This window comes from Gymnoscopelus microlampas, assembly GCF_963454915.1.
Source record: "Gymnoscopelus microlampas genome assembly, chromosome: 3".
In the NCBI taxonomy this organism is placed as follows: domain Eukaryota; kingdom Metazoa; phylum Chordata; class Actinopteri; order Myctophiformes; family Myctophidae; genus Gymnoscopelus; species Gymnoscopelus microlampas.
Window position 1 is genome coordinate 22,048,032 of NC_139940.1, and position 25,485 is coordinate 22,073,516.

The 25,485-nt window shown below is 42.0% G+C and overlaps 1 protein-coding gene across 1 annotated transcript in view; it reads left to right on the plus strand.

Annotated features, from left to right (window-relative positions):
* The window catches only part of agmo (alkylglycerol monooxygenase), a gene marked incomplete at its 5' end in the record, with an annotated part of 46,665 nt that overhangs the window by 3,600 nt on the left and 17,580 nt on the right, over positions 1-25,485 (plus strand). The window contains 9 exons of the mRNA XM_084052261.1: positions 2,596-2,747; positions 13,721-13,824; positions 14,883-14,978; positions 18,023-18,089; positions 18,189-18,254; positions 18,445-18,524; positions 19,176-19,310; positions 20,801-20,917; positions 23,596-23,678. Coding sequence (XP_083908387.1) covers positions 2,596-2,747; positions 13,721-13,824; positions 14,883-14,978; positions 18,023-18,089; positions 18,189-18,254; positions 18,445-18,524; positions 19,176-19,310; positions 20,801-20,917; positions 23,596-23,678 — 900 coding nt within the window. The remainder of the gene's footprint in view (positions 1-2,595; positions 2,748-13,720; positions 13,825-14,882; positions 14,979-18,022; positions 18,090-18,188; positions 18,255-18,444; positions 18,525-19,175; positions 19,311-20,800; positions 20,918-23,595; positions 23,679-25,485) is intronic.

The window sequence follows — 25,485 nt, forward strand, 5'->3', positions numbered from 1 at the left end:
TGTTTCCATTGTGGTCCAATGCATCAATAAGACATACAATACATACAATACATTACACATCAGTAACAACACCAATAGCAGCAAAATATATTTTTACAGAAAAAAGAGGGGTGGGGGGCGGGGGCCAGAGGATACCACTCCCATGAGGCTCCTTCCTCATACACAGGTACTTCTGTTCTGTGGTGCAGTTTTTGCAAACTGTTAATAAAGTATTCAATCAATCAATCAATCAATCAAGTGTGTTTTCTCTCAAAAAACACCCATTGAATTTCAAGAATTCAAAAGAGCGCCTTACATTTTAAATAGAAGAAACACCACATGTACGGCTATAGAAATAAAGCTCTTGAACTTATGAATGACTATGAAATTAAGAGTTCATACATCCATGAGATGGACATGTTAAAGGGCTGAAGCAGAAAAATAATCTCATGACTCAATAATCTTATCATCATTCATGAAATAAGTGATGTTAAGATAGGTTAACTGCCATTTTCAAAACTACTGTGACCATTAGGATTCTATGATAAAAGATCCTTTGATTTATGTATTTTATTGCAAGTTTAAGCCATAGTTTGATCCTCTTATCTTTGAATTAAAACAAATTATCTATTATCCTTTTAGAGCAGGGTTTGGCTTGGCTTGTCACATGGTGCAGCCAGGGAAAGATGAACGCTACTGGTCCAGATGAAGAAATTACATTATGTTTGTATAGTAGGCTGTTACAGTACACATGGGTAAATCACATATCTTGAGAACTGTCCGTCGGACAGACTTCAAACTCATCGTCCCCGTCGCCAATGATTTGAGGGAGTGCTGTGCCCGGTGTTGAGTCGGTCGAATAGTCGGTTCTCCAGAACGCTGATCCAACCAATAGGCCCATATATAGGCATATATGGAGATCTGGTTGTCCAGAGCCACCGATCTGACAGCTATGCCCATTTATGGGCATACTGTATACTAATGACGTCAGTGATCTCCATATAGGGGACAAGGACGACAGACAGACACATACAGAAACACAGACAGACAGACGGGTACCAATATCGATAACATTTCAAGTCCCCGTATACTGTATGGAGTACCCTGATGTCCTCAATATGACATCATAGTACTGATGTCATAGGCTGGTCTAGACTTCATATTTTGGCACGCATGCCTGACATGGAACTCTATACATGGGCATAAAAGGGACACAGACAGATACAAAAATCTCCATATATGTGCATAAAAGGGACACAGCCAAACATACGGGTACAACATGTACTCTGACAACGGGTATTGCATAACTGGGTGGGGCATGCATTTCCAACTTACATCATTCCCAACTTGCATAGTTCCGAGTAGTGTTTAGTTACTTGGCAACCTACAGAAGGTAGCTGTCCAAAACGACAAAACAAAATTTGTCACGGTCCGCTCCTTGGGCCGTGGACTTTGATGTTATTATTTAGACCGCCATTGCCCTTATATGGTCGTGGACACTTTAGGCCTGTTCTGTAGGCCTGTCACGGTCCGCTCCTCGGGCCGCGCACTCTGACTTTATTATTTAGACCTTCCTGCCCTTAAGGTCTTGGACTTATTAGGCCTTTGTTCTGTTCTGTATGTAGTCTTGTTATTCTGTTACTCTGTTGTTGTTGCCCTGCTGATGTTCTGTACCTTATTTTGTAGTATTGTTTCCTGTTGTGCCTAGTTACTGTTACCTGTCTTGTCTCACCTCCCTGTTGATTAGTCATGTTCTCCTCCAGTGTCCTCTTAGTCCCTCAGCCTATCCCAGTGTTGATTGTCTGTTGAGTTCACCTGTGTCTTATTATTTCCCTGTCTATTTAATCCCTGTGTTTGCAACTTATCTTTGCTTGTTCATTGTATTATGTTGCATCGTGAGTTCAGTCCCTTGCCTGTATTAATACCTTTTGAGTCAATAAACCCGTTAAACGACCAGTTCTGCCTCTGTCTCTCCTGCACTTGGGTCCTACAATCCTGCCCGGACTCAAACCGTGACAGAAATCAATGTTCGCACATAGCCTAAAGAAGATAATGTACTGTAGGTTGAAATGAAATGTTTACGAATATTTTCATATGGAAGTACAGGCATGAGAGCTGTGAAATTACAGTTATGCTTGCTGTCTCATACTGTAAGTTGAATAGGAACTTAAACCTAAATAATAATAACTAAATGGGTAAAAGCAAATAAAGGCAAATAGTCATGTAAGCTCAGAAAATTACATCACTTTAATGCAGCAAGTTATAGGCAAAATCTCAACGTTTAAAAAAAACATAAAAATAGCAAAGTATGAGCTCACAACACATTTAAATATGGCTTAAAGGGATACTTTCAAATATGTTTAGGTCCATTTTAACGTCTACTCTGGCTTTTGTGAGGACCCCAGACAGTTTTTAAGTTGCTTGATTCAGTATTTAGATATTTGATATAAATTTGATCAGACACGCCCCCTTCCTATTAAAACCAGGACAGCACTTATGCCATATCATGATATTACAATGTTTAAAATCCTAGCACGTGCAGTACATAAATGACCGTAACCTAACTCATCGGTTAAACATTGTGAAACATGACATTTTCCATTGTAACTTCCTCAGGTTGGTGATGCGAGGTTTAGAGCTGACCAGTTACATCTATGTATGGAACCATTATCATCTGTTTGAGCTACCATGGGACTCTGCCTGGACCTGGTGGTTCACCTTCCTGGGCGTGGATTTCTGCTACTACTGGGTGCACCGCTTTGCTCACGGTAAGAAAGAAAAGTCTGGCTTATAATTCCAGGGATCAGCCATCCCCTTTGTTCTATATTGTTTATGTTAGTTGCAGGAATAAGAAAGAGGGGAATGCAATGGATTTTTCGTTGTGGTATATTATCATCATTATGATAATAATGATTATCTATTATTATTATCAGATGGAAATGCTCAGAGTTATAACAAAAATCCATGGATACAAACTTGTTCTGAAACCTTATCATTTGTTTAACTGCCAAATTGAGATTAAAATGTTGTTGTTTGTTTTTTTATTCTAAAAAATATAGTGTCACGGGCCAGCATATAGAATTTCAAAAATAGTAAAAAATAGCAGATCTACAAGCGTAGAACTACAAGCGTTGTGAGCTTGTAGATCAGCTATTTTCACCATTCGTCGTACGACAAAGTATATAGGACTTAAGTGGTTAACAAACAAAAAAAACTACAAAGAGCTGATGATAAATGATTGTGAAACATTGACTTAGTTGCCGTCTCCACAGGGAGAAACTGTGAAGATAGTACACATCATGTTTTGCTGGATGTTGAGGAGGAAGCAATTATTTGTGAGTTACGTCCAGCTGGTTCTGAACATTGCAGATGTGAGAGGCTGTGGTCTCCAGAGTGCTGTAGTCCACCATGGGGCTTTCAGAGCAACATGCTGTAAATAGTGATAGCTCAAAAGCACCAGGTTCCTGGATCTTCACCAAAGAGTGCTGGAGACTGTATATCTGCACTGCTGTCTCAGTGCTAGTTTTAAATCTTTAAAACTACCCAAGACCTACACTAGTAAGTTCTGCTTCTTCTCGTATGCCTTTGAACCCGGGGTTGGTTTGTTGATCAACGTGCCAGACATTTGGCGTGCCACATTGTTTGTGCGCTGGATTGGTGCTTATTTGTGTCAGTGGCATATCAAATGATTCAACGTGTGCCGCTGCGTTGTTGATATTTGATTCTGGGTAAACAGAAGCTGTGTTTTTAAAGGTTCCTGGCCAAACGTATTGTGTGACAGAAAATGGCTCAACACACCCTCGACTCTGCCAGCCTTGTTTGAGAGGTCATTGCTCAAAGGCTGTCCTTTCTCTGGCCATAAAACATGTAAACAAACTTCCTGACTGTATCATTATCCTGACAGGCAATCTGTGAACCCATGTTAAGGAGCGTTTATTGATGTTTAACAGGGTTGATGTACTGTACAACCTTGCCATCTGCTAAGTGTGTATTCACAATAGGTTACTGAAAATATAGATAGAACGTCTGTATTTAACCCTATTCCATCTGACCTTTTTTCAATAATATTCACTGGATCCTACAAGCAATTTTACATCTACTAAAGATGTATGAGTGTGTAATCTGCACATATTTTCATTGTCTGGTGATTCCGAAGGAACGATTCATACAATATCATATATCTGCTCGGTTTGTTCGGTTGGAGTTCTTGTATTTTTGAAGTGTGGTATTTTTATGTCTCAAAAACTTTCCACTTACTTTCATTTCCTCCTCCAGCCTTTGGGGTTGTTATTATGGAACATTGTGGGGTCACAGATAATTGTCTGGTGCTGGGTGACCGCAGTGCTTGCTGAGGATATAAGCTTTTCCCTTGTTACTCAAGGGAACCAGCCCTTTCTGACCACAGGATAGGTTTGGCACAGTCTTTAGTTCTCACTCTGGTCAGGTGAGGTCATCTCAGTCAACCAGGTTTTGACCTCTGCCTCATTTCAAGGTACAGTAAGGCTTGACCAAGCCATTGTATTTCAGAGGCATTTTGTTTGAATAATGAAAGACTGGAGGGTTGGGGAGACATGTTGTGGTTAGGTACAGTAATATCCTTGAACATAAAGAGTACAATTAAACAAGTTTCAGAATGTAAGTTCATAATTCTGTTGGGACTCAGTCCTTGTTTTACAAGGTCCAAGTTATTGCGCTTTCATCGCAAAGCACAAATTTACAATCTAACCGATTTCTGCTTCAATGGACCATGGGAAAAATGCATCCATAATCCTATTGTATCAAAACATATGAACTATAAATCTCAATATTTCATAAAAATGAGAAAAGCACAATAGAAAGCTGCGCAAAATGTGCAAGTGACACACTCCATTGGGAAATATGAACCCTTATTAGCTGCACTGTAAAATATCATTTTCAATTTAAACAGTTTTATGGCCCCTTTTTTCATACTTTCCTCCTCATGTCTTCCACTTGAAAGGACTCTTCCCGCCAAATTGAATGGAAAGTGCTTTGAAACCGCGGTCAGTCATCTCTGCTGATGCCATCTTTTATTGAGGAGACATTACAGCTTTGCCTTCCTCTGACCAGCCAGTCTGTCTTTGCAGTAAAATCTGATTCAAAGACAACACACCATAGTGTGCAGGTATTTTAGTACAACATTTTTGACTCTTTTTGATTCTAAATATTTGAATAACCTTTCACGTAGACAGATTTAATTGATTTTACACTATTTGTGTGACATCTTTGTATTAGTAGTGCACATCATAAGCAGCTATAGCTCATTTAAGCTAATTACCAATATAGGATGGCGCCCTTTGGGAGCTGGCCTATTTGGGGCCATGCATGCATGTCGAGAACGATGCAAGTCGTTACATTTATACTGCTATGCGGCACAAATGTTATGCGAAGCTCGGCCAATCGGTTAAGCCGACTGGTTGGGTTAGCCAATCAGGGACTTATACTGTCTTAGCGGCACAAATGTGATGTGCCGCTTCGCCAATCCGTAAAGCCGACGGTTTGGGATGGCCAATCAGAGAAGCCGATGCATACAGTCTCCCGAACAATTCGTGTGTCTTTCTCGGACAGATACAGATATTTGTGATTTTTCGGTGCTCGGAAAACCGTTGGTCGGTCCAAATTGGCATTTGACTCTGAACACCTCTGGGTCAGCCATGCCATGGGACGCACACGGCAAGTTTAGGACCGAACAGTCGGACGGACACTGTTGGATTTATGCCCGGGACAAATTATGTGTGACAGACAGACAGACAGACAGAGGCAGGCGCGCACACACACACACACACACACACACACACACACACACACACACACACACACACACACACACACACACACACACACACACACACACACACACACACACACACACACAGATTCTGCAAAATATAGTTTAAGTCACGAAACAAGTATAATACATCTTACTTTCTCTTACAGCACTTATTTTCCTCTATAAATAGCCACTTGGCTTTGTCTAGCAGGATATGTTAAGAATGGAGGTACACGCTCTATTTACAGTAACTTTTTCCATTAATATGTTTAATAGAAGTTAGGCACACAATCAGTGTCAGTTCACATCTGCATGACTACACATATTAAGCTTATTTATAGGTACACATGGAATGACAACTTCCCATCATCAACACAGGATCGTTTGCCTTGCCTACTTCTTTAAATGTTTTCACTTTTTTTAAAACATGCAACACACTCATACAAAAAGACATCAGAAAGTAAGAAGAGAAAAACAAAATAAAGAACATGGCACATATACTCTTGCTTTTGAAAACAAAGAATATGAAAGTAAAGACCAGATAGAAAGATAGAAATAGAAAAGGAGGTAGAAAAGAAGGTAGAAAGAGAGGAGAAGAGAGAGAGAGAGAGAGAGAGAGAGAGAGAGAGAGAGAGAGAGAGGGGGCGGGTGCTCAATATTTCAGTGGGGATTAGAGGGAGTCAAATGTCAAGAAAGGATCCCATTTCTTTTGGAATGTAGTTAGATTACCTCTGGTTGAATAGCTGTATTCTGATTGGGTATATGTACAGTACCTTGTGTAAATAAATAACCCTGGGAAATAAGTAGCTACACCTGCACCTATAGCAAATGTCCTGAGCGATTCTGGCCCAAGCTTTGTTGTTGCTGATAAGTTTCACCACCAAACACTACCTTTTCAACAAATAGACAGTCTATATATGTTCCAAACAATTCTATTCTAAACAGCCTGCAGCCAGATGGTTTTGGGTAAGTCGGAGGTGGACTTGTTTCTGATGCGGCCATGTTGTTGACAGCCCTGGTGATTCTGTTTATTCTAACCTCATATCACAAGTCCCACTAATAGTAGCTCTGCACTTTAAAGGACGTCTATATCTAGCCGTTCAGGCCCAAAGCCATTAATCAGCCAGTCCGTTGTCCCATACATTGATTATATGTGAGGTAATGGAATTATGCTGAAGCTGTCTCACCACATTTTCTGCTGTTGTACGGTACCGCCATGGCTAACATGCATCCGAGTCACCGGTCATACTGAGGCTTGTTTGCTGTCTTATGAAATGCTTCTCTTGCAGAGTGATTTGTATGCTTTAAGGGTACTGACTGTAATAGGAAATGGTGTCCCTGGTTACTAATTAAAATGGCACCGTTAAGTCATACGCAGTCATAAGTGAGGTTGATTACGCCACATTGTGTAAGTTGTGAGTCTAGCGCTAGTGTAGTCACTTCAGAAGTCTCAACTGTAGTTTTCAATGATCATGAATCAATGGAAATCATGGAAACTGTGGGGCTAATAACAGAAGCTGGATGATCTCAGGGCCCGGCCAATAAAAGTACTGAGTAAAGTGTAATGTGTTCAGCCGCAGGTAGTATATAAGAGCAAAACACACAGAATGTTGGCACAGTGATTCAGGAACGGCCAGTTTTTTTCTCTTGAACGGAAAGGGTAAAGGCCAAAACAAATGAACAAAGATAATGCTGGACACGGCCTCAATTGTGGCTTGAACTTTAACATTCAGATTAGATAGGAAGGAAAAACATGACAGTTTAAAACGTACCTATCTATTACCTGATGATGTTTATATCTGCAGTTATTTACCTAGTGATGTGATGGCCATTAGGAACGCTTTGGTTTTGCAATACCGGTTGTACCCATTGCAGAGTACTTAGTGCAGTACCTATTATCATAGTACTTTGAGGTCAGTAATCAGGAATCTCCATATACAGTATGGGCATAAAGGGACGTGGACAGAGAGACTCACGGACAGATATGCACATGTCAAGTTTGAAGTCGATCGGTTGAACGGCTAGAGATACGCAAAGGACACACTCACAGAGATTTCATGGATTTATAGATACAGATCATGTACTGTATGTGCAACTACTTTACCAGAGAGAGTGTGTGTGTGTGTGTGTGTGTGTGTGTGTGTGTGTGTGTGTGTGTGTGTGTGTGTGTGTGGGTGTGTGGGTGGGTGTGTGGGTGGGTGGGTGGGTGGGCGGGCGGGCGGGCGGGCGGGCGCGTGTGCGTGTTTGTGTGTCTATATTGTAATGTATTGTGAGGTGGACATCTGACAGCAGTCCAAGAGGTGCATGCACATCTACAAGTAGGCTATTTCAACGGGTGCTGGATCAAATAGGTAGCTGTAGAAAAGGAGAAGTCTTAATGCTCCCAAAAGTACACAACCTTTTGGCCTCAACGTTTCGGCCTTTATCAGGTGTACTGAAGTACACCTGACAAAGACCGCTTAATACATATTTTTGGGAGCATTAAGTGGACTTTCTCCTGTTCTGAAATCTGACATAACACTTCCCAATGTGTTCTGTGTATCCAGAGCTCACACTGAAAAGCCTATGTAAAACTCATGATCAAAATGCATTGTTTATGTAAGCTGGGCTGATTTTCCAGCATGAGCTGTGAGTGCTGTCATATCTTCACATGTCCTCCTCATGACAAAATAGAAGGACATTAAATATGCGTGTCAACTGTGTGCGTGCGTGCGTGCATGTTTGTGTGTGTGCGTGCTTGTGTGTGTGTGTGTGTGTGTGTGTGTGTGTGTGTGTGTGTGTGTGTGTGTGTGTGTGTGTGTGTGTGTGTGTGTGTGTGTGTGTGTGTGTGTGTGTGTGTGTGTGTGTGTGTGTGTGTGTTGATTGCTGCTCTGCTGTTTTCACATTCACCTACAGCATGTGTTTCATACTCGTGCATATATCCGATCTCGCCCATCCTTATCCGTGCACCAGTCTTCTGTGCATCGGTTTGGCTAGAGTCCACTCCACACCCCTCCCACTCCTCCAGCCGTGCAGACAGCAGCAGTTGTTAAGACAAACAGATGTGTTCAGTACTCCTCTGCTCTTCTCTCCTCTCCTCTCCTCTGCGCTCCCCTCCTCTCCGTGTGCGTCCCTTGAGGAGGCGCTGCTGATGTGGATGTTATTGTTTAAAAAGAGGAGCTCCTCCTGTCTGTGTGGCAGGGCGGGGGTTAACCTCCCCCTGGGAGGCCACGTCTCCATAAATCTTCGCCCTGACTGCATGTTCCTGTTCCTGATAGGTTTGGAGAATCCCCCCATAATGCTGTCTGTTTGAAGGGGATGCGGGGGCTCGCCCTCGCTGCACTACGGGAGACCCACGAAACACTTCAGGGGATCCAGAGATAACATCAACAGTGGCCTGCAGGTCACTGTGCTCTTGCACACTCCGTCTCGTGTATGTGTGCGTCCGTGGTTCTGTGTGTGGGCTTTCGTGCACACAAACTTGCATTATCCGCACCTGTGCGCGACGCGTCCGTATCTCGGCAGCACTGTCTGTGTGAGTTCAGGCCACGGCTTGTGTACACTACAGTTTGACAAATGGAGGAGTCAAGTCAAGTGCTGATAACGAGTATCTCAGCGACACCGTCAGGCAGCTGAGCTCAGCAGCGGCACAGGCCAGCAGTCTGCTGCCCTCATGTGCTCTGGCAGCCTCACAGACAGACTTCCCCATGTTGACAGACAAAGCAATTTCCCCTGCTGACACTGCTGAGTGATGACACAGTCTGATTGGAGGCGTGTGAATGACATCCTCCTATTAGATAAACACATGTGTACCATAACTTACAAAAATGCACTGAATGCAAACTAGGATTTTGATTTTTGGGACAGAAAATTAAATAACAGTTTAAAATGTAATTGGAATAATTAATCAAATAGAATTCCAAAGAATAGAATAGAGACACATAATAAAATGATATGAAATGGAGTTAATATTTGGAATAGGTGCTTTACCTCACCCGTACAGCTTTTAACACACTGTTAGCGAGAGCTGTAAGTGGGCCTGACCAGGGTTATAGTGTGTTTGGTTTACTGTGTGTGACTGAGCTGTGTGGACAGCATGAAGTACGGCAGTGGCAGAGGGGAGCCGGCCCACAGAGCACAGCCCATTGTGTTTAGGTTGGCACCCCATCCAAGCGCCCTCCAATCCAAACACTGGAAAGCTGTTCACAGCCCATTACCCACATGACTGACAAGGCATCCCACCACTCACATCAGGGACTTTGCTGTTAATGCCAGGGTTTGTCACAGAGGGTGCTGATTTCAGCATTTGATTGATATTGCTGTTAAACGGTTTCATAAGGCAGGTATTTGAAAGGGTTGAGCGGTTAAAGAGAGTCATTCAGCTTTCTTTCTACAATCTATTGAAGGTGTTGTTGTTTTTTACCACTCATACCTGTTTATTGACACTGTTATCCAATGCCTTACTTGATATAGCCATTGTCACTTGACTTTATGGCGTTCAATAGGACTTTGTTGTAATTATATGACACATTATGTTGTGTAAGCACTGTGTGTGACAGGTTTCAGCATGGACATACACAGTTAAACACAAACTTATGTATACTCTCACATGATTTCTCTCTACATGTCACATGACCTTGACTGATGATTATGAATGATAGGAGGCATACATTATTTGATTGAAGATCTTCACTCAAGATCATACATGCAGTATTACATCAGCTTGCTTGGTCTGCCTTTGACATAACTGTTATTTCAAACTAACAAGGTCTGCCTTTACACCAAGTTCACATTGGCATTATTGTACCCATTATTCCTGAGAAATCAATTGCAGATCAACCGCACTAGAGGCCATATGGACACATTGGTCCTCAGTGCCTTCTGCTCTTGTTGGGAACGTGGGCTCTGTGGCATTGGTTCTCATCATTAACAGGGCTTCCCTCCTGAATAGGCCTTGCCAAACTATGCAGTGTCCCGCCGAGCACAGAGATGAGGACATGGGCTTGCAGTGAAGCCTAGCGGTTCCTACTTCCTATCAATGACAACGAGCATCAATCTTTTCCCCACCCCCCCCAGCCCGGGACTCCACCATGCAGGAGTCCACTGAGTTGTAGAAATAAGAAATATTCAGGCTGTTGGAATTAAACAAAGGCTAGATTATGCTCTCTATGTATCTTAGCAAGAGAGTTTGTTTCAAACCCACTTTGACTCTCTAACAGAATACAAAATGAAAATGTATATTTATAGCACCATTTATAGGACTTAGTGTCTTAGTATCTGTTATATATATGTTTATCACCATTATTAACTTTCCAACAACTTTTTTCCATTTCCATTTTCATTCAAAATCTCTCTTCTCTTCTCTTCTCTTCTCTTCTCTTCTCTTCTCTTCTCTTCTTCTCTCACATTTCCTTTGTTTATTTTGCACATTTTGTGCATTAAAATGCAATATAGTGCACTTCATTGAAAGTGCACAGATGAAAAGAAATGATTAAACTGTCTCTTTTCACAACATTCCCTTACCCGCCTTTCACATTCATGGCTGAGCAGCAGGCTTCTGTCAGTGGTGTTGAGAGGGCAAATAAAGTTTGAAATAAAGTCAGCCTTATTGCACCCATTTCGCTTCACTCCAAAGTACACTTTTTGACACCATATTGACACCGTTGAAAATATTCCATGTGACATTTACTCTCTCACACCAGCTGAAATACAGCAATAACCTACGAAATAAGTGAGGTGTGGAGCATTGGTCAGGGACGTTACTTTTCGGCAGGAGTTAATAGGGGTTTCCCCCCGCTGTATCCAAGGCTTGACGAATTCCACGTCCTTGCGAGGCTCCCTGATTGGAAATGGTTGACCATCCCCTGCTGGCTGATGGCTGTTATATGGTCAAATTGTAACGCCGCTCTCTTCATGGGCACGTAATATGCACACCTTCAAACTCACTTTCTTTGTGGCGTGTTTGTTCAGGTGGCGTGGCCTCGACCCATTGGGTTTTATGGTAGCCGGTCTCAATAGAATTCACAAGTTTATTAAACATTGAAAAGGGCATACTGTATGTATCGTTCAAGACGTGTCTTTTGAATGATCTCTCAAAATAGAATGGAGTTATCCCAGAGAGAGGGTGATGCTGTTACTGTGTGTGTGTGTGTGTGTGTGTGTGTGTGTGTGTGTGTGTGTGTGTGTGTGTGTGTGTGTGTGTGTGTGTGTGTGTGTGTGTGTGTGTGTGTGTGTGTGTGTGTGTGTGTGTGTGTGTGTGTGTGCGCGCGTGTGTGTCTGTCTTTGTGCATGTGCTTCAGGCCATGACATTACTGTACTTCCTTACATCTACTAAACCCCACAATTCTGTACCTAGTACATTTTTGTGGAGTTAAATTGTTTTATTATCATCCATGGCGTAATCACACATCAAGGCTGCTACGTGGAACTTTAACCCAATTTAATAAACTTCAACTGCTTTTATTGAAATGTATACATTACTATAGATAGCCTATATGAGTCTTTGCGGTCCCGCAATATTTGAAGGTTACTGCACTCTCATGTATGGCCAAAGGAGCCAACGTGTCTGGTAGGTGCCAAAACGCACACGCTAGACAGGGTGGTCCGGAAAAGGGCCGGAGATCCAGTGAAACTTAACAAGCATGTTCCTTTTGGATGTTAAAATGAAGTGTAACACTGATATTAATGTAGCAAGTATCACAACACAGCAGAGGAATGTAAACTGGAGCACTGGGAGCTCAGGCTGGACTTTTACCAGCTGCAGCCCTTATACCCCTGCTGTCATAATAGCCTAGTGTCCCCCCCCCCCCACCACCTATGGCCAACCAGGCTAATGCCTAATTTATACTCTGTCGCAGTGTTGATTTCATCGACTAAAACTATGACGAAAAAATGATTGTTGACTACCTTTTTTCACTGACGAAAATGAAATAAAAACGAAATAAAGACTAAGCTACGATGACTAAAACTAAGACTAAATATATTGACAATTTTGTCAACATATAAAAACTAGACTAAAATGTTAGTGAGGGACTAGTGCAGAAGAGATCCAGTAGAACTAAGACAAGTCATTTTATGTTTGGTTGCACTCGGGTGTTGCGCTCTGAAAATAGCAGATCTACAAGCTCACAACGCGTCGCTCTGCGATGCGTTGTAAGCTTGTAGATCGGCTATTTTCAGCATGCAACCAAGTGTAAAATGTAACTGTAGATTTAGTCGACTATAATCTTAGGATATTTAGTCGACTAAAACTAGACAAAAACTAAAACGATTTAGATGACTGAAATATGACAAAAATGTAATGGAATTTTATTCAAAAGACTATGACTAAAACTAAATCAAAATTTGCTGTAAAAATCAACAGGGCTCTGTCGTATGACAGTGCCCAACACTGAATATAGCCGATATACAATCTCACGACATGTCGCGATGAGACGTGTTGTGAGTTTGTAGATTGTCTACGTTTGGCACGGAACACCGCCGTACAACGAAGTATCAGGCTTAAGCGTTAGCTTTTCATCAAGACTTTATAGGAGCATGGACCACAATGACTCCTTCTGGGGATGGAGGTGTCTGGTTACTCATTCGGGGGTTGATTTTCTGAGATAAATCACTTGTCGCGCTGATGCAGAGGCAGCTGGATGTGTGTGGAGCAAGTGCTTGAACGATTGTGTGGAAAGTTGTGCGCCTGCTGTTTGCTCTTAATGAGAGACTGTATGTATTACTCATAGGTGATAGCCTCATGAATTTAAAGCTTTCTTTGGGCACTTGGGACTGTGGTGACTAGTGATTTAAGTTGCATCTTTCTCTGTCTCTTACGTTCTGTGTGTGTGTGTGTGTGTGTGTGTGTGTGTGTGTGTGTGTGTGTGTGTGTGTGTGTGTGTGTGTGTGTGTGTGTGTGTGTGTGTGTGTGTGTGTGTGTGTGTGTGTGTGTGTGTGTGTGTGTGTGTGTGTGTGTGTGTTCTCATTTCTCAGAGGTGGCCCTCCTGTGGGCAGCCCACCAGGTACACCACAGTTCAGAGTACTACAACCTCCCCACTGCTCTCAGACAGTCTCTCACCCAGCAGCTTTCATCATGGGTAAGGGTTCCGCTCCAAACTGTAACGGCTGGTGGAGTTACTCGCAAGAGAGAGAGACTCAGACTCAATAGCTCGACTCTTAATCAAAAACAGTGTTTACTTGCAGACGATCAGTACACAGTGTAGTCAGTCAAAAGATATGCAAACAAATGTGGCAAGGAGAAGACAAAGGAAAGGTCCAGCCAGGTAAACGAAGCAGAGATTAAAACAACAACAACACAGAAGTCTAGATATGCAAACAAATCTGGCAAGGGGATTACAAAGACGAGATCCGGTAAATGAAGCAGAGATCAAAAAACACAAAATTAGATCTGGGGCCCAGGTAAACGAAGCAGAGATCAAAAATACCAAGAGATCTAAACACGCAGAGAAAGAACTCTAGGCATTGTGTTAAAGAGGAACTGGCACTGAAAGAGGTTCACTGGGTACTTGGGACACTACACTACACTCACACTACACTACACTACACTCACACTACACTACACTACACTACACTACACTACACTACACTACACTACACTACACTACACTACACTACACTACACTATGCCAATCGGGGCGTGGTAGACAATCACACACACATCTCCGAAGTCAGATAAAAAGGTATTTCAACATAAAACAGGAAATGATGAAATAATGACATGAAAAAACAATAACAAATAACCTAATGAGCAGGGCAGGGTTGCTATTCCATTCTTAAGCAATAATACACAAGAGGCAGTCATACTGAATATCATGATATGAGTGCAAAGTCGGGTGGCTTAAATGCTGTAGCTGTGGTACAGTAAATCACTATATATCACAATATCACATCATTGGCATGGCCTCAAGTGTATTATTGGAAATTTAGTTGAACTCCAGCCCCTTACTATATTATTAAGTATGGGTCTTTTAATGCAGTTTTAGAATTGCACCTATGTTTGTATTTTAATTTGCTATGTGTTTTATTGTGCTTTTATTTATTTTTTAATGTATTGACTGTACAGCACTCTGTTGTGCTTTATAAATAAAGTTGGATTGGATTGATTGGATTAACAAGGATGTACTGCTCTTCTTAGATCTTCTATCTGCCCTTGGCTCTTGCTGTGCCTCCGTCTGTCTTCGCTGTTCACGTCCAATTCAACCTGCTCTACCAATTCTGGATCCACACAGAGGTAAACACACACAGGGTCCACTGACAAAGATTCAATTTTGTGTCCAGGATTTCAGCAGTTTTGGTGAAAGGTTATTGAAAAGTTTTAGAAGACGTCCAAAATATCTTTGAGATAAGTCAAGGAAGTTTATTCATGAGCACATACTCGTATGAAGTTTTTTAAAAGTGAAGCTTGGCTGCTTGTTGTAGGCCTAGGAGCCCCTGGGAGGAACATTAACCTCAAAAACACATTTCCTGATTGCAGCAGTCCCAAGAGAATGTTGTGGCCTGCCAAAACAAATCTTTCAACATTTGAGTCAGCTATTAAAGAGCAACAAATACAGTATTTTTTAAATAAAAACACATAAATTGTGCTACATGTCACAGAACATACATGGAAACAATATGGGCCATGATTAGCAAACATGAAGAAAGTTTTTGCATACCAACCATGTTTATTTGTCACAAATACTGCTGAGGTGAATCAATCATGAATTCCCAAATCACTCTGGGTCTGGTTAACTACTTAATTACTTACTTACCTTACTTACTTACGGTACACTAAATTTCATCGTGTCATGTTGGGACACATTGTGAGCTTGTAGATCTGCTATTTTTGGCAAATGTTCCCCCCAGAATATAGGGAGCTAGGGCTCAAGTGATTCATGTTTGCAAGCACTGGAGAACACAGATATACTCCTTGGAAGAGTCACACTGTCTAAATATTACAATAGCCAAGTGATGCACATACAGCAATCAACTAAATATAGTATTTATGCTGCATGAATTATATATTTCCATTGACTATTGCTGTGTGTAGTCAAAAAGATACTGTGGCTGACTTAAGCAGGATTTATACTGTACGACGGAGCATAAAGTGGGCTTTAGTCTAGCTATCTCACTCTCCTCCTTGTGTTGTTATTGTACGGACTACTAAAGCTAGCCTTTATAGACCCAAGGCTGCAATGGAACCTGTATTTAATAAAAAATAATGAGATTTTATGAAATATTCCAAACAGAAGCACAACCACTCTCCCGCCCTTTAAAGTGACTGGGAGTATCACTTTTACAATCCCCTGGATCGTTAGTGGAAATGAAGGGATTTGGAACACCTTCCATCTTTTAGTACGCTATTAGCGAAAACAGTCATAACAGTCACAATTTTTTGAAGGGATGTAATTTATGCCTCCTTTATGGACTTTTTTTGATGTCATGTAATTTATTGGCACACCAGTCCCACACCGTTCCAGCCACAGAGGCTGGAGTGAAGTGGTGGAGACCTTTTTCATTCAAGATAAAACTCTCAGAGCTTGCTTGCCAGACGCAGTCATTACATGGAAATAATGACTCACTGAGAAATTCTGTCCAGCCGTGCACATTTCCCCAGATTGAGAGGTCTGTCTTGTCGACTCGAAACATCAAAATCTCTGTAAAAGTCACACCCAAAGGGAAACCTGATCTGTCTGAAATATAGGCTCCATGTGATGAGATCTCTAGCGGCTCTGTGTGTGTGTGTGTGTGTGTGTGCGTGCGTGCGTGCGTGCGTGCGTGCGTGCGTGCGTGCGTGCGTGCGTGCGTCGGTGCATGTGTGCGTGCGCGTGTGCGTGCCGTGCAGGTACACATGACTGTGTGTGTGTGTGTGTGCGTGTGCAGGCACACATGATGGTGTGTGTGTGTGTGTGTGTATGTGTGTGTGTGTCTGTGTGTGTCTGTGTGATTAACCACTTAAGTATTTTTTCTTTTATATGTCTTGTCATAAAAAAACAACTGTTGTTGAACTATGCTGTATGACTATATCCTAGACCTCGGAATTCGCTCAGTTTCATATGTGTGCCCTCCTACTTACTGTAGGAGTGCACACATATTTGTAAGACCATGAGTGTGTTTTGCAGAAGAATGTAAATTGATGTAACCATTATCAGCAGCATTAACGTGCCTCTGGTTTGGCACCTTTCCTCCTCCGTCTGTTTGTTGTGCTTCCAGTAGCCTGGTTCCAGACGAATCTGCCATTGCAAAAAAAATTGCCCTTGTCAGATTAGGTCTGGCCCCTCTCAACAGAGATTTTATTTCTCTCCCTCCGAAGTTGTGAGGGACCAATCAGAACCCAGTATGCAAATATGGGGCGGGTTTATCACCAGCGGCATTTTTTTAATTTTCCCTTTGGAAATGCAGGTTCCACACAGAGATTCCAGACTAATATATACGCAGTGATATTAGTCTGGCCATGCCAGGCTATGCTTCCAGATATTTATTGTTCTTTCCGATGAGAAGCTTGGCCACCTCACTTAGTCCATGACTCGTGGAGCTTAGGACCTGGACAGGGACTCATTTGATAATAAACCACAATTATATATTATATCAATTGTATGAAAGTATGTTCTTAGGTATCACTTACAACATTTGAAAGGGGTGCATTACCAAAAGATATTTCAATGTGCATTTGTACCTACAGTACAGTAAAATGCCTAGAAAATAGTAAGAAATATCTACAAATTGGCTTTCATTGGTCAAAATCCACACTAAAAGAAGTGCGGTGTATCAGGGCACTCCAACAAACACAATTTGTTTGCGGGTAGGAAGCCAGCAGGATTTTATCCTTGTCGCTGCACTAGCAACTCCTACTGAGTGCCTGTCCATAGGGGAGGGGAACTGGGGGAGATACTGTGAGCGTCCTCTCACATTACGCTATACCATTGAAATTCCTCACTGTCAGGTGAAAAGAAGCACTAGTGGGGAATCGTGTATTGGAGGAGGCATGCAGTTGTTTCCTCCTTCCCCAAGCTAACTGGAGGCTGACAGCTACAGGGATCACAGTACACATGGGGGGAATTAGCAATTGGGGAGAACATTTAAAATAAATAAATACAAAATAAATAAATAGCAGTGCAGGGTATATGTTGAATATTTAATGCTCAAGGTTCCTTGAGGGGGTTCCAAATGGACCCTTACAGATCTGTAATTGTGCAAATGGTTCCACTCTCAGAGTTATGGGGTCCTTGAAATTGAAACGTTTGAGAACCACTGATTTAGTGCATACTGTTTGTGTGTAATCATTTGTGCATGCAGGTCATTGGAAACCTTGGTCCTCTGGAGTTGATCCTCAACACCCCCAGTCACCACAGAGTACACCATGGTAAGATAAGTTCTAATTCACTCAATGTCTTTGCATTAAAGTAAATCAATTTTTGTCAAAAATGTGTCATTTTGAATCACTAAAACATTGCATTAACAGGGCGGAACCTTTATTGCATTGACAAGAACTACGGGGGAGCGTTGATCATATGGGACCGATTGTTTGGTAAGAATGATAATGAATATTAGTAGTATACATCAATAAGGTTATGGTGTCCTGTACTCAGTTAGAAAATGCAGATAATGCACATACAAATGCCCTGTAAGTGTGCTGCAAATGTAATCATAAAGTTAAAGCCTTGTGTTTCATGCCAATAGCCAGCAGGTTTGCTCACACTATACCACTGTCTCCTCAGGTACCTTTGCTCCAGAGACAGACAAAGTGGTGTACGGCTTGGTGTTTCCCATCAGAACCTTTGAAATCCTACACGTTCAGGTTGGTTTCCCAACTTCCCACGGTGGTGACATCACTGCCACGCCACTGGGCCACTTGGTCAAGCAGCTAGCCTCCATCCCTCTGTATGGTACTCTGAGTGTAAACACCTGTGAGAGCAGCGATAGATGAGGCGTGAGCTCATATTTCCCCTGCTGGCGGACCAACCATTTTGTAACCATAACATTATTACTCTACTTTAAACAAACTGCCCAGCTGAGGTGAAGGAGGCCAATAAAATGAAATGCCAGGAGGTAGTTGTTTGATTATTTTCGCTGCCCTCACCCTTGGCACGGTACGGTATATGAGCAATGTCCCCTTACCCACGAATGCCAAAAACATTTCCACTCAAGATTAATTAAGGCTACAATCATTAACATTGACATGAGAAATGCAGCATTGTGTTGTGTAGCGCTCAGGTTTTTAAGTTTCCATCTGTGTTCATAGAAACATTTATGTTTTGTTTAAGTTTTCACATCCCATAGTGCAAAACTAATAAAACATTTCAAATATCTTTTAACATATATTGAAAAAAAGAGCACAACCCCATCAATTTGCATGCAGAGAATGATTCATTTTTGACAAACAAGTCAGATGTAACTTCACTACACTTTATTGTTGATGTCTAAATACTTTTTATATTTTCATTTTCAGTTCGCCTACTATCGCTATCTGTGGAGAAAATCCCGTAAATATGAGACAATCATCGATAAGCTGTCAACCTTCCTCAAGGGGCCAAGCTGGTCACCTGGTAAACAGAGACTGGGAGATCACAAAGAAGTTCCCAAAGTAAGTAAAGCTTGAATTATACTTAGTTGCATGCCGGTGTCATGCACCGAAAATAGCTGATCCACAAGCTCACAACGCATCGCCCTGTCATCTTGTAGATTTCTTATTTTCGGTGCACGACACTGGCGCGCAACTAAGTATAAATCAGACTTAAAAGAACTTTCTCTGGCCTCGTTTTTTTCAATGTAAGAACCTCCAACCTATCATTTTGACACATTCAAATCACAACCCAAATGACTCAGCGGTTTCACATATTCTACCATTTTTACAAGGACCCACCATGACAAATAAATCTGGTGAGCCTTTGTAGAGGGAACACAATATGCTCTTTTTCACCCGACTTTAAATACAGTCTGCGGGATCAAAAAGGCATGCAATGGTGTGTGTGTGTGTGTGTGTGTGTGTGTGTGTGTGTGTGTGTGTGTGTGTGTGTGTGTGTGTGTGTGTGTGTGTGCGTGTGCGCGCGCACTGGTGTGACTGTGCATGTACTCAAGTGCATGTGTATGTGCTGGTGTGAGTGCATGTGCATGTGTACAGTACAGTACAGTATGTGCATTCTGTGTTAGCAGAGTGAAATATAGGCTCTAAATGAGTGCCCCAGTGGTTAGCTTTGAAATAGCGCTGATGGTGGCACATATGTAGCTCCATCATACTACACGCACGCACGCACGCACGCGCACACACACACACACACACACACACACACACACACACACACACACACACACACACACACACACACACACACACACACACACACACACACACACACACACACACACACACAAAAGCTCTCCCCTTTGCCTTTACAATTAAATTTGCCCCTTAAACTCAGCAGGGGGATTCTAAGCATGTGGGGGGAGCTGGAATCGGACTGAAATATCTTGAAAGACTTGCCATTGTAGTCCCAGAGAGGGGCGTGTGTTGATATCTGTTGATGAAGGAAAGAAAGAAAAGGGAGAGGAGTGAAAGGGTAAGTAAAGGGAAACAGGGTTGGATGTGTTTCAGCTTTTGAGACTAAGCAGAGCTGTGTGCTGGAATGCCTACAGGGTTTGGGATATGTGGGGAACCCACATGTGCTTTAGTAACCCAGGATCCTGGGAAAGACCCTGAATGAAAAACCAAGGATCTCTTGATCGGATATATCATGTTTATTTATTTATCGATTCGATGATTGATATTGTGATCTGTTGTCAGGGCATCATGGCTATGGACATGGCATTGAGAGTGTGTGCGTTTGTGTATCGGGGTAGCATTTATGCTTGGTGTATACAGACAAAGGTTGAAGGTTGAAAGTCCATTATTGGAGTTCATGATGCTGAAAGCACATGTTTCTGTGCCTTAAGTTTATTGGTCAACTGAATGATGTATATTTATAAAGTTTGTATTTTAGTTTGTTTTATTAATTACCGGTATGCCATTTGCTGTTTTGTGACCACAGTATGTTTACTCAAACATGAATCTATATTCATTCCATTTTCTTTGTTCAGGTGACTGGAAAGGAGATCCCCCATGAGAGCAGCTGGCCAGTGACTTTACAGATCTACGTATTCATGCATTTCTTTCTGGTGTTTGGGCTGTACCTTGATGTGTTTGAGTCCAAAACGGTACGTACAGTATCTGGTACAGTACACTAGGTCCAGGAGAAAGACAACAGTGATTTTTGTCAAATTCAAGTCTCACAATGATGTTGTTTGTCCGCAACTTATCATACAAATTTAGTAAACCGTACATTTTTCTCAGGAAGGCTTATGCCTTTCACACATTTGTTTGTCTCAATCATGATGGCGCATTTAAGCGCCATTTTGTTTGTGGCTGGTCCATGGTCAGGCTGAGTCCTCCATTTAGCCGGTAGGAAAAAAGTAGCTCTTTCTAACATCATGACAGAATGACTGATTGGCATTCCTCTTTAGAACAACTTTTGTCTATTATTTTCCATTCTGTGAGCCAAAAGACCCCCTTTCTCCCTCTCAAAGAAAAAAAAAAAGGTCTTTTCAACAGTTATCTTTGGAAGCCTTGTTTCCCTAGGCATAGTTTTGGTTAGCCAAGAAAGTACTGTCCCACCCAGCCTCTTCAAACTTCCAAATAAAATGGCCTGTCTTCTTCTACCTCTGTGGTGATCCCACAGTTGTGGTCCTCACCTCTACGTTGGCCGTGGTTGAGGGTTCCCCCTCCTTCGCAGCGAATGAAACAGCAGCAACAGCTGGTGGTCCAACAACGAACACAAACGCCCTAATTGTCGAGTCAACCATTTCCCAACCCAAATAGCCTTCAGGATGCAGCAATCAGGACTTGGAGGGGAAAATAACAAAGTGAGCCGTCTGGCTCGACAATAAATCATGTCACCGTATGTATTTATATCCACATGTTCGCTAGCCACTTATTTAGCCTGACAATTGATGATACACTGCGGGACAATTTATGGGCTTAGCGCTAATTCGAAGCCATGAAAACATTTCTATTTCAAACAAGTGGAGCTACACTGCAATTACATCATTGGAAGGCCAACGTGTACATTTTATTATACTGTAGGTCGGATGAACAGTAACTATTGAAGACAGAGGAGGAAATTGTCCAAGTCGAGCCTTCTGAGCCTAGCAAAACCTTGCTTCTTCATGGACATCGTCATAATAATGACGCTGATAATGGTCCAAATAAAAAATGTAATCTGCCAAGCCTCGAGGGACTTAAGAAACAATAACACAATCCATCTATTTCTTTGGTCACCACACCACCACCAGATGTTAACTTTCATCTCTGCTCACTGCTGTTATTGCTGTAATTTGACACGCCGCCAAAATTAAAAATTATCACGCTGAAAGAAGCATGAAAACGTTTCCCTTCCATTTCTTTTAGCATGTGAATATTACTTATTTCCACCTGATGACAGCAAATGAATTTGGAAAGATATTCCCTAAAGGATTTCTGTTAGCGTCTGGGGTCTGTTCCCTTGGGGTAACAGATAGTCAAACTAAAGATCATGTGACAAAACACACTGTCTGGCCTACTGTGCCCCCAGGGTTAGAAGACATGGATAGGTTCACATAACCCTTGATGCTAAAATAATTCCTCCAGTCATTATACCTCTTGCTAAAAATAATTGTATCTATAGCCTTTGAACTTTAATGTCACTTAACTGCTGAACAGTCAACTGTGATGAATTTTTATGGTTTAGGGTGACTTGCGTCCCCTGTAATGGAAACAGTTTGACAGCCGGACGAAACTGTCTTATTGAGTCACAGAACCATAACCATACCAGCTCACTCCATTCCCATGCGTGGGCTCAAAGAATATGATTCATGTGAGGCTCGTGGATTACAATTCTTGGGTAAAGCACAAAGAAACACTACTTTATTGCATCCTGTTGATAGGCAGATCCTCTATCTACTATATATGGCCTGCTGAGTATGTAGCGCACATGGGCTGTCAGTGGGGTTTGGTTGTGAGAGTCTTTATTGAGTGCAGTAGAGATGTAAACCGAAGTTGACAGACCACGGCATCCTCAGGAGAGACCAAACATTCAACTGCTGCCTTCAGCCAAGACCTTAGACTGGCTATGGATGGAATATGGATTGGACTGTACTTCACGTACAGCATTCATCACCACGTATGCATGTGTGCACGCACGCGCGCTGTGTGTGTGTGTGTGTGTGTGTGTGTGTGTGTGTGTGTGTGTGTGTGTGTGTGTGTGTGTGTGTGTGTGTGTGTGTGTGTGTGTGTGTGTGTGTGTGTGTGTGTGTGTGTGTGTGTGTGTGTGTGTGCATGCATGCATGTGTGGGTACGTGCATGCGTGGGTACGTGGGTACGTGCGTGCGTGCGTGTTTGTGTGTGTGCGCGCGCGCTCGCGCGCTGTCCACACTGACCGCAAACAGCTGATAGGTCAGTGCGGATATGCATGGGACCAGCTTTCTCACGTTGATTGCCTTGGCTCTGTTCAAGGCTATCGGGATTCAAACTGCAGTCTCTTCCACTGCGGTCAAATCCCTTGTCAAGACGCATCTGAAATGATTAGTGCTCCTATGTAAACTGGGCTTGTCAGTGTAAAGAAAGAGATAGAGTGCAACACCACGGGACGTGTGCCAATGCGCTCATGCTGAAGGTCAGGCTTGTTTGCGTTGGCATTTTCGCTTATGTTCGAACAAAACTGTGGTTTATGGCTTCTCTCCCAGTGGGCTCTCCTGCAATTGTAACTTAACCAACCATGATATTGATTTAAGGTTTAGATTCTAATGTATTTTCTCCCCATAGCCGTTTCTCATGCTGTGTAAACGTGTCTTTTTCGTAGATGCTGTCCCAGGTTACCATCCTGGCGATGATCGGCTACATCCTGCTGACTCTCACCTCCATGGGTTTCATTATCGACCAGAGGTACCGTCATTCAATCACGCTTTTATTAATTAACCTATATTTGAATTATTATATCTTTTGTTGACAGAAGAGAGCAGAGCAAATAGTGAGAGAAGGTTGTTGTGGTAAATATTGGTGTGGTTAGGCAAACACAGAAGGTAGGAGCGCACACCTGTGTTGATGAGGTGCAGTATTGACAAAGGATGAGGCGTCACAGCTCTTAGCCACGATGCAAAATGTTTATTTTAAAATTAAACCGACGTTTCGACAGTGAAGTCTTCCTCAGGGTTTAACGTAAAACCCTGGTTAAACCCTGAGGAAGACTTCACTGTCGAAACGTTGGTTTCATTTTAAAATAAACATTTTGCATCGTGGCTAAGAGCTGTGTGCCTCATCCTTTGTCAAACATATTGGTGTGGTACAACAACGCTGCACACTGGCTAGTATATCGTCGCTGTGGGGCAGAAACCTCTTATCTCCATATTTTAGGTTTTCTCCGTAAATTGATGCCCTACTTGATCATACTACAGTGTCACACGAAAGAAAATAGTGGATGTACAAAGCTCAAAATGTGTCGCGATGTGATGCATTTTGAGCTTGTATTTGTTGTATCCTGAAAAGTAACAGTTTGGGACATATGAGGTTTCCACCAGTTATGTAGCCCCGGAACTGACCTGCTGATACATTATCTCACTCCTGTCACTCGCCATGAAGTGGCAGGGGTTAAATCTATTTGAACTCAATCAGCTCTGCAAATTGAAAATGCTTCCATTTAATAATGGATTATTCCGATCACGCTGTTACTGTGAATGTGTCCTTGGAATAAAGGTCAGAAGATGAATTAAGAGGATTGAGATGAAATGTTCTCTGAGTGCGGTGGTGGAAAAAGTACTAAAGGTAGCAATGAATATCACAAAGTAGAAATACTCTGTTACAAGTAAAAGTACTTGTAACTCAAAATGTAATTTGAGTGAAAGTACGAAAGTATTGGCACCAAAATATACTAAAGTACCAAAAGTAAAAGTATAGCCCAGTCATTATGAATGGGCTATTACATTTTTTTTTCCAAATTCATTATTTGTCCAACTCACACAGCTCACAGAGCTTGAGCTTTTAGATCAGTTATTTTTAATAGATGAAGTATAAAATTAGGGCTCAAGTGGTTATGTTATGTATGTTATGTAATAATAATCAGTGTTGGGTAACGTAAGTTAACGTTACTTTTAAAAGTAACTTGTTACGTTACAGGATTACTGCCATTAAAAAGTATTCCGTTACGGATTACCTTCTGAGAAAAGTAACTTATTATGTTTGTGTTACCGCCAAATAAAACCCACCTGCGAACTGTCACGGTCCGCTCCTCGGGCCGTGGACTGACTTTATTATTTGGACCTTGAATGCCCTTATATGGTGTTGGACTCCTAAGGGCTGTTCTTTAGGCCTGGTTAGGTCGTTGTTCATTATGTTCTGCATTTGTCTTGTATTGTAACTCGGTTGCCCTTTGCCTTGGTTTTCCGTACTCTTATTTTGTAGTATTGTTTCCTGTCTGCCCTGTTTGCTGTTTCCTGTCTTGTCTCACCAGTCCTCTGATTAACTCTGTCTTGCACCTGTGTCCTAGCCTATCCCTGCGTTGATTGTCAGTTAGTTTCACCTGTGTCCAGTTACCGTGTGTCTATATATACTCCCCTGTTTATTCAGGCCCTTGTTTGTTCGTAAAAGTAAGTCACTATTTTGGCATAGCCTTGTTCCTCGCTTGTGACTTAATGTTCCTAGTACCTTCGTGTTCCTGTGTATTATCCATGATCCTCTGTTTTTGTTATTAAAACCC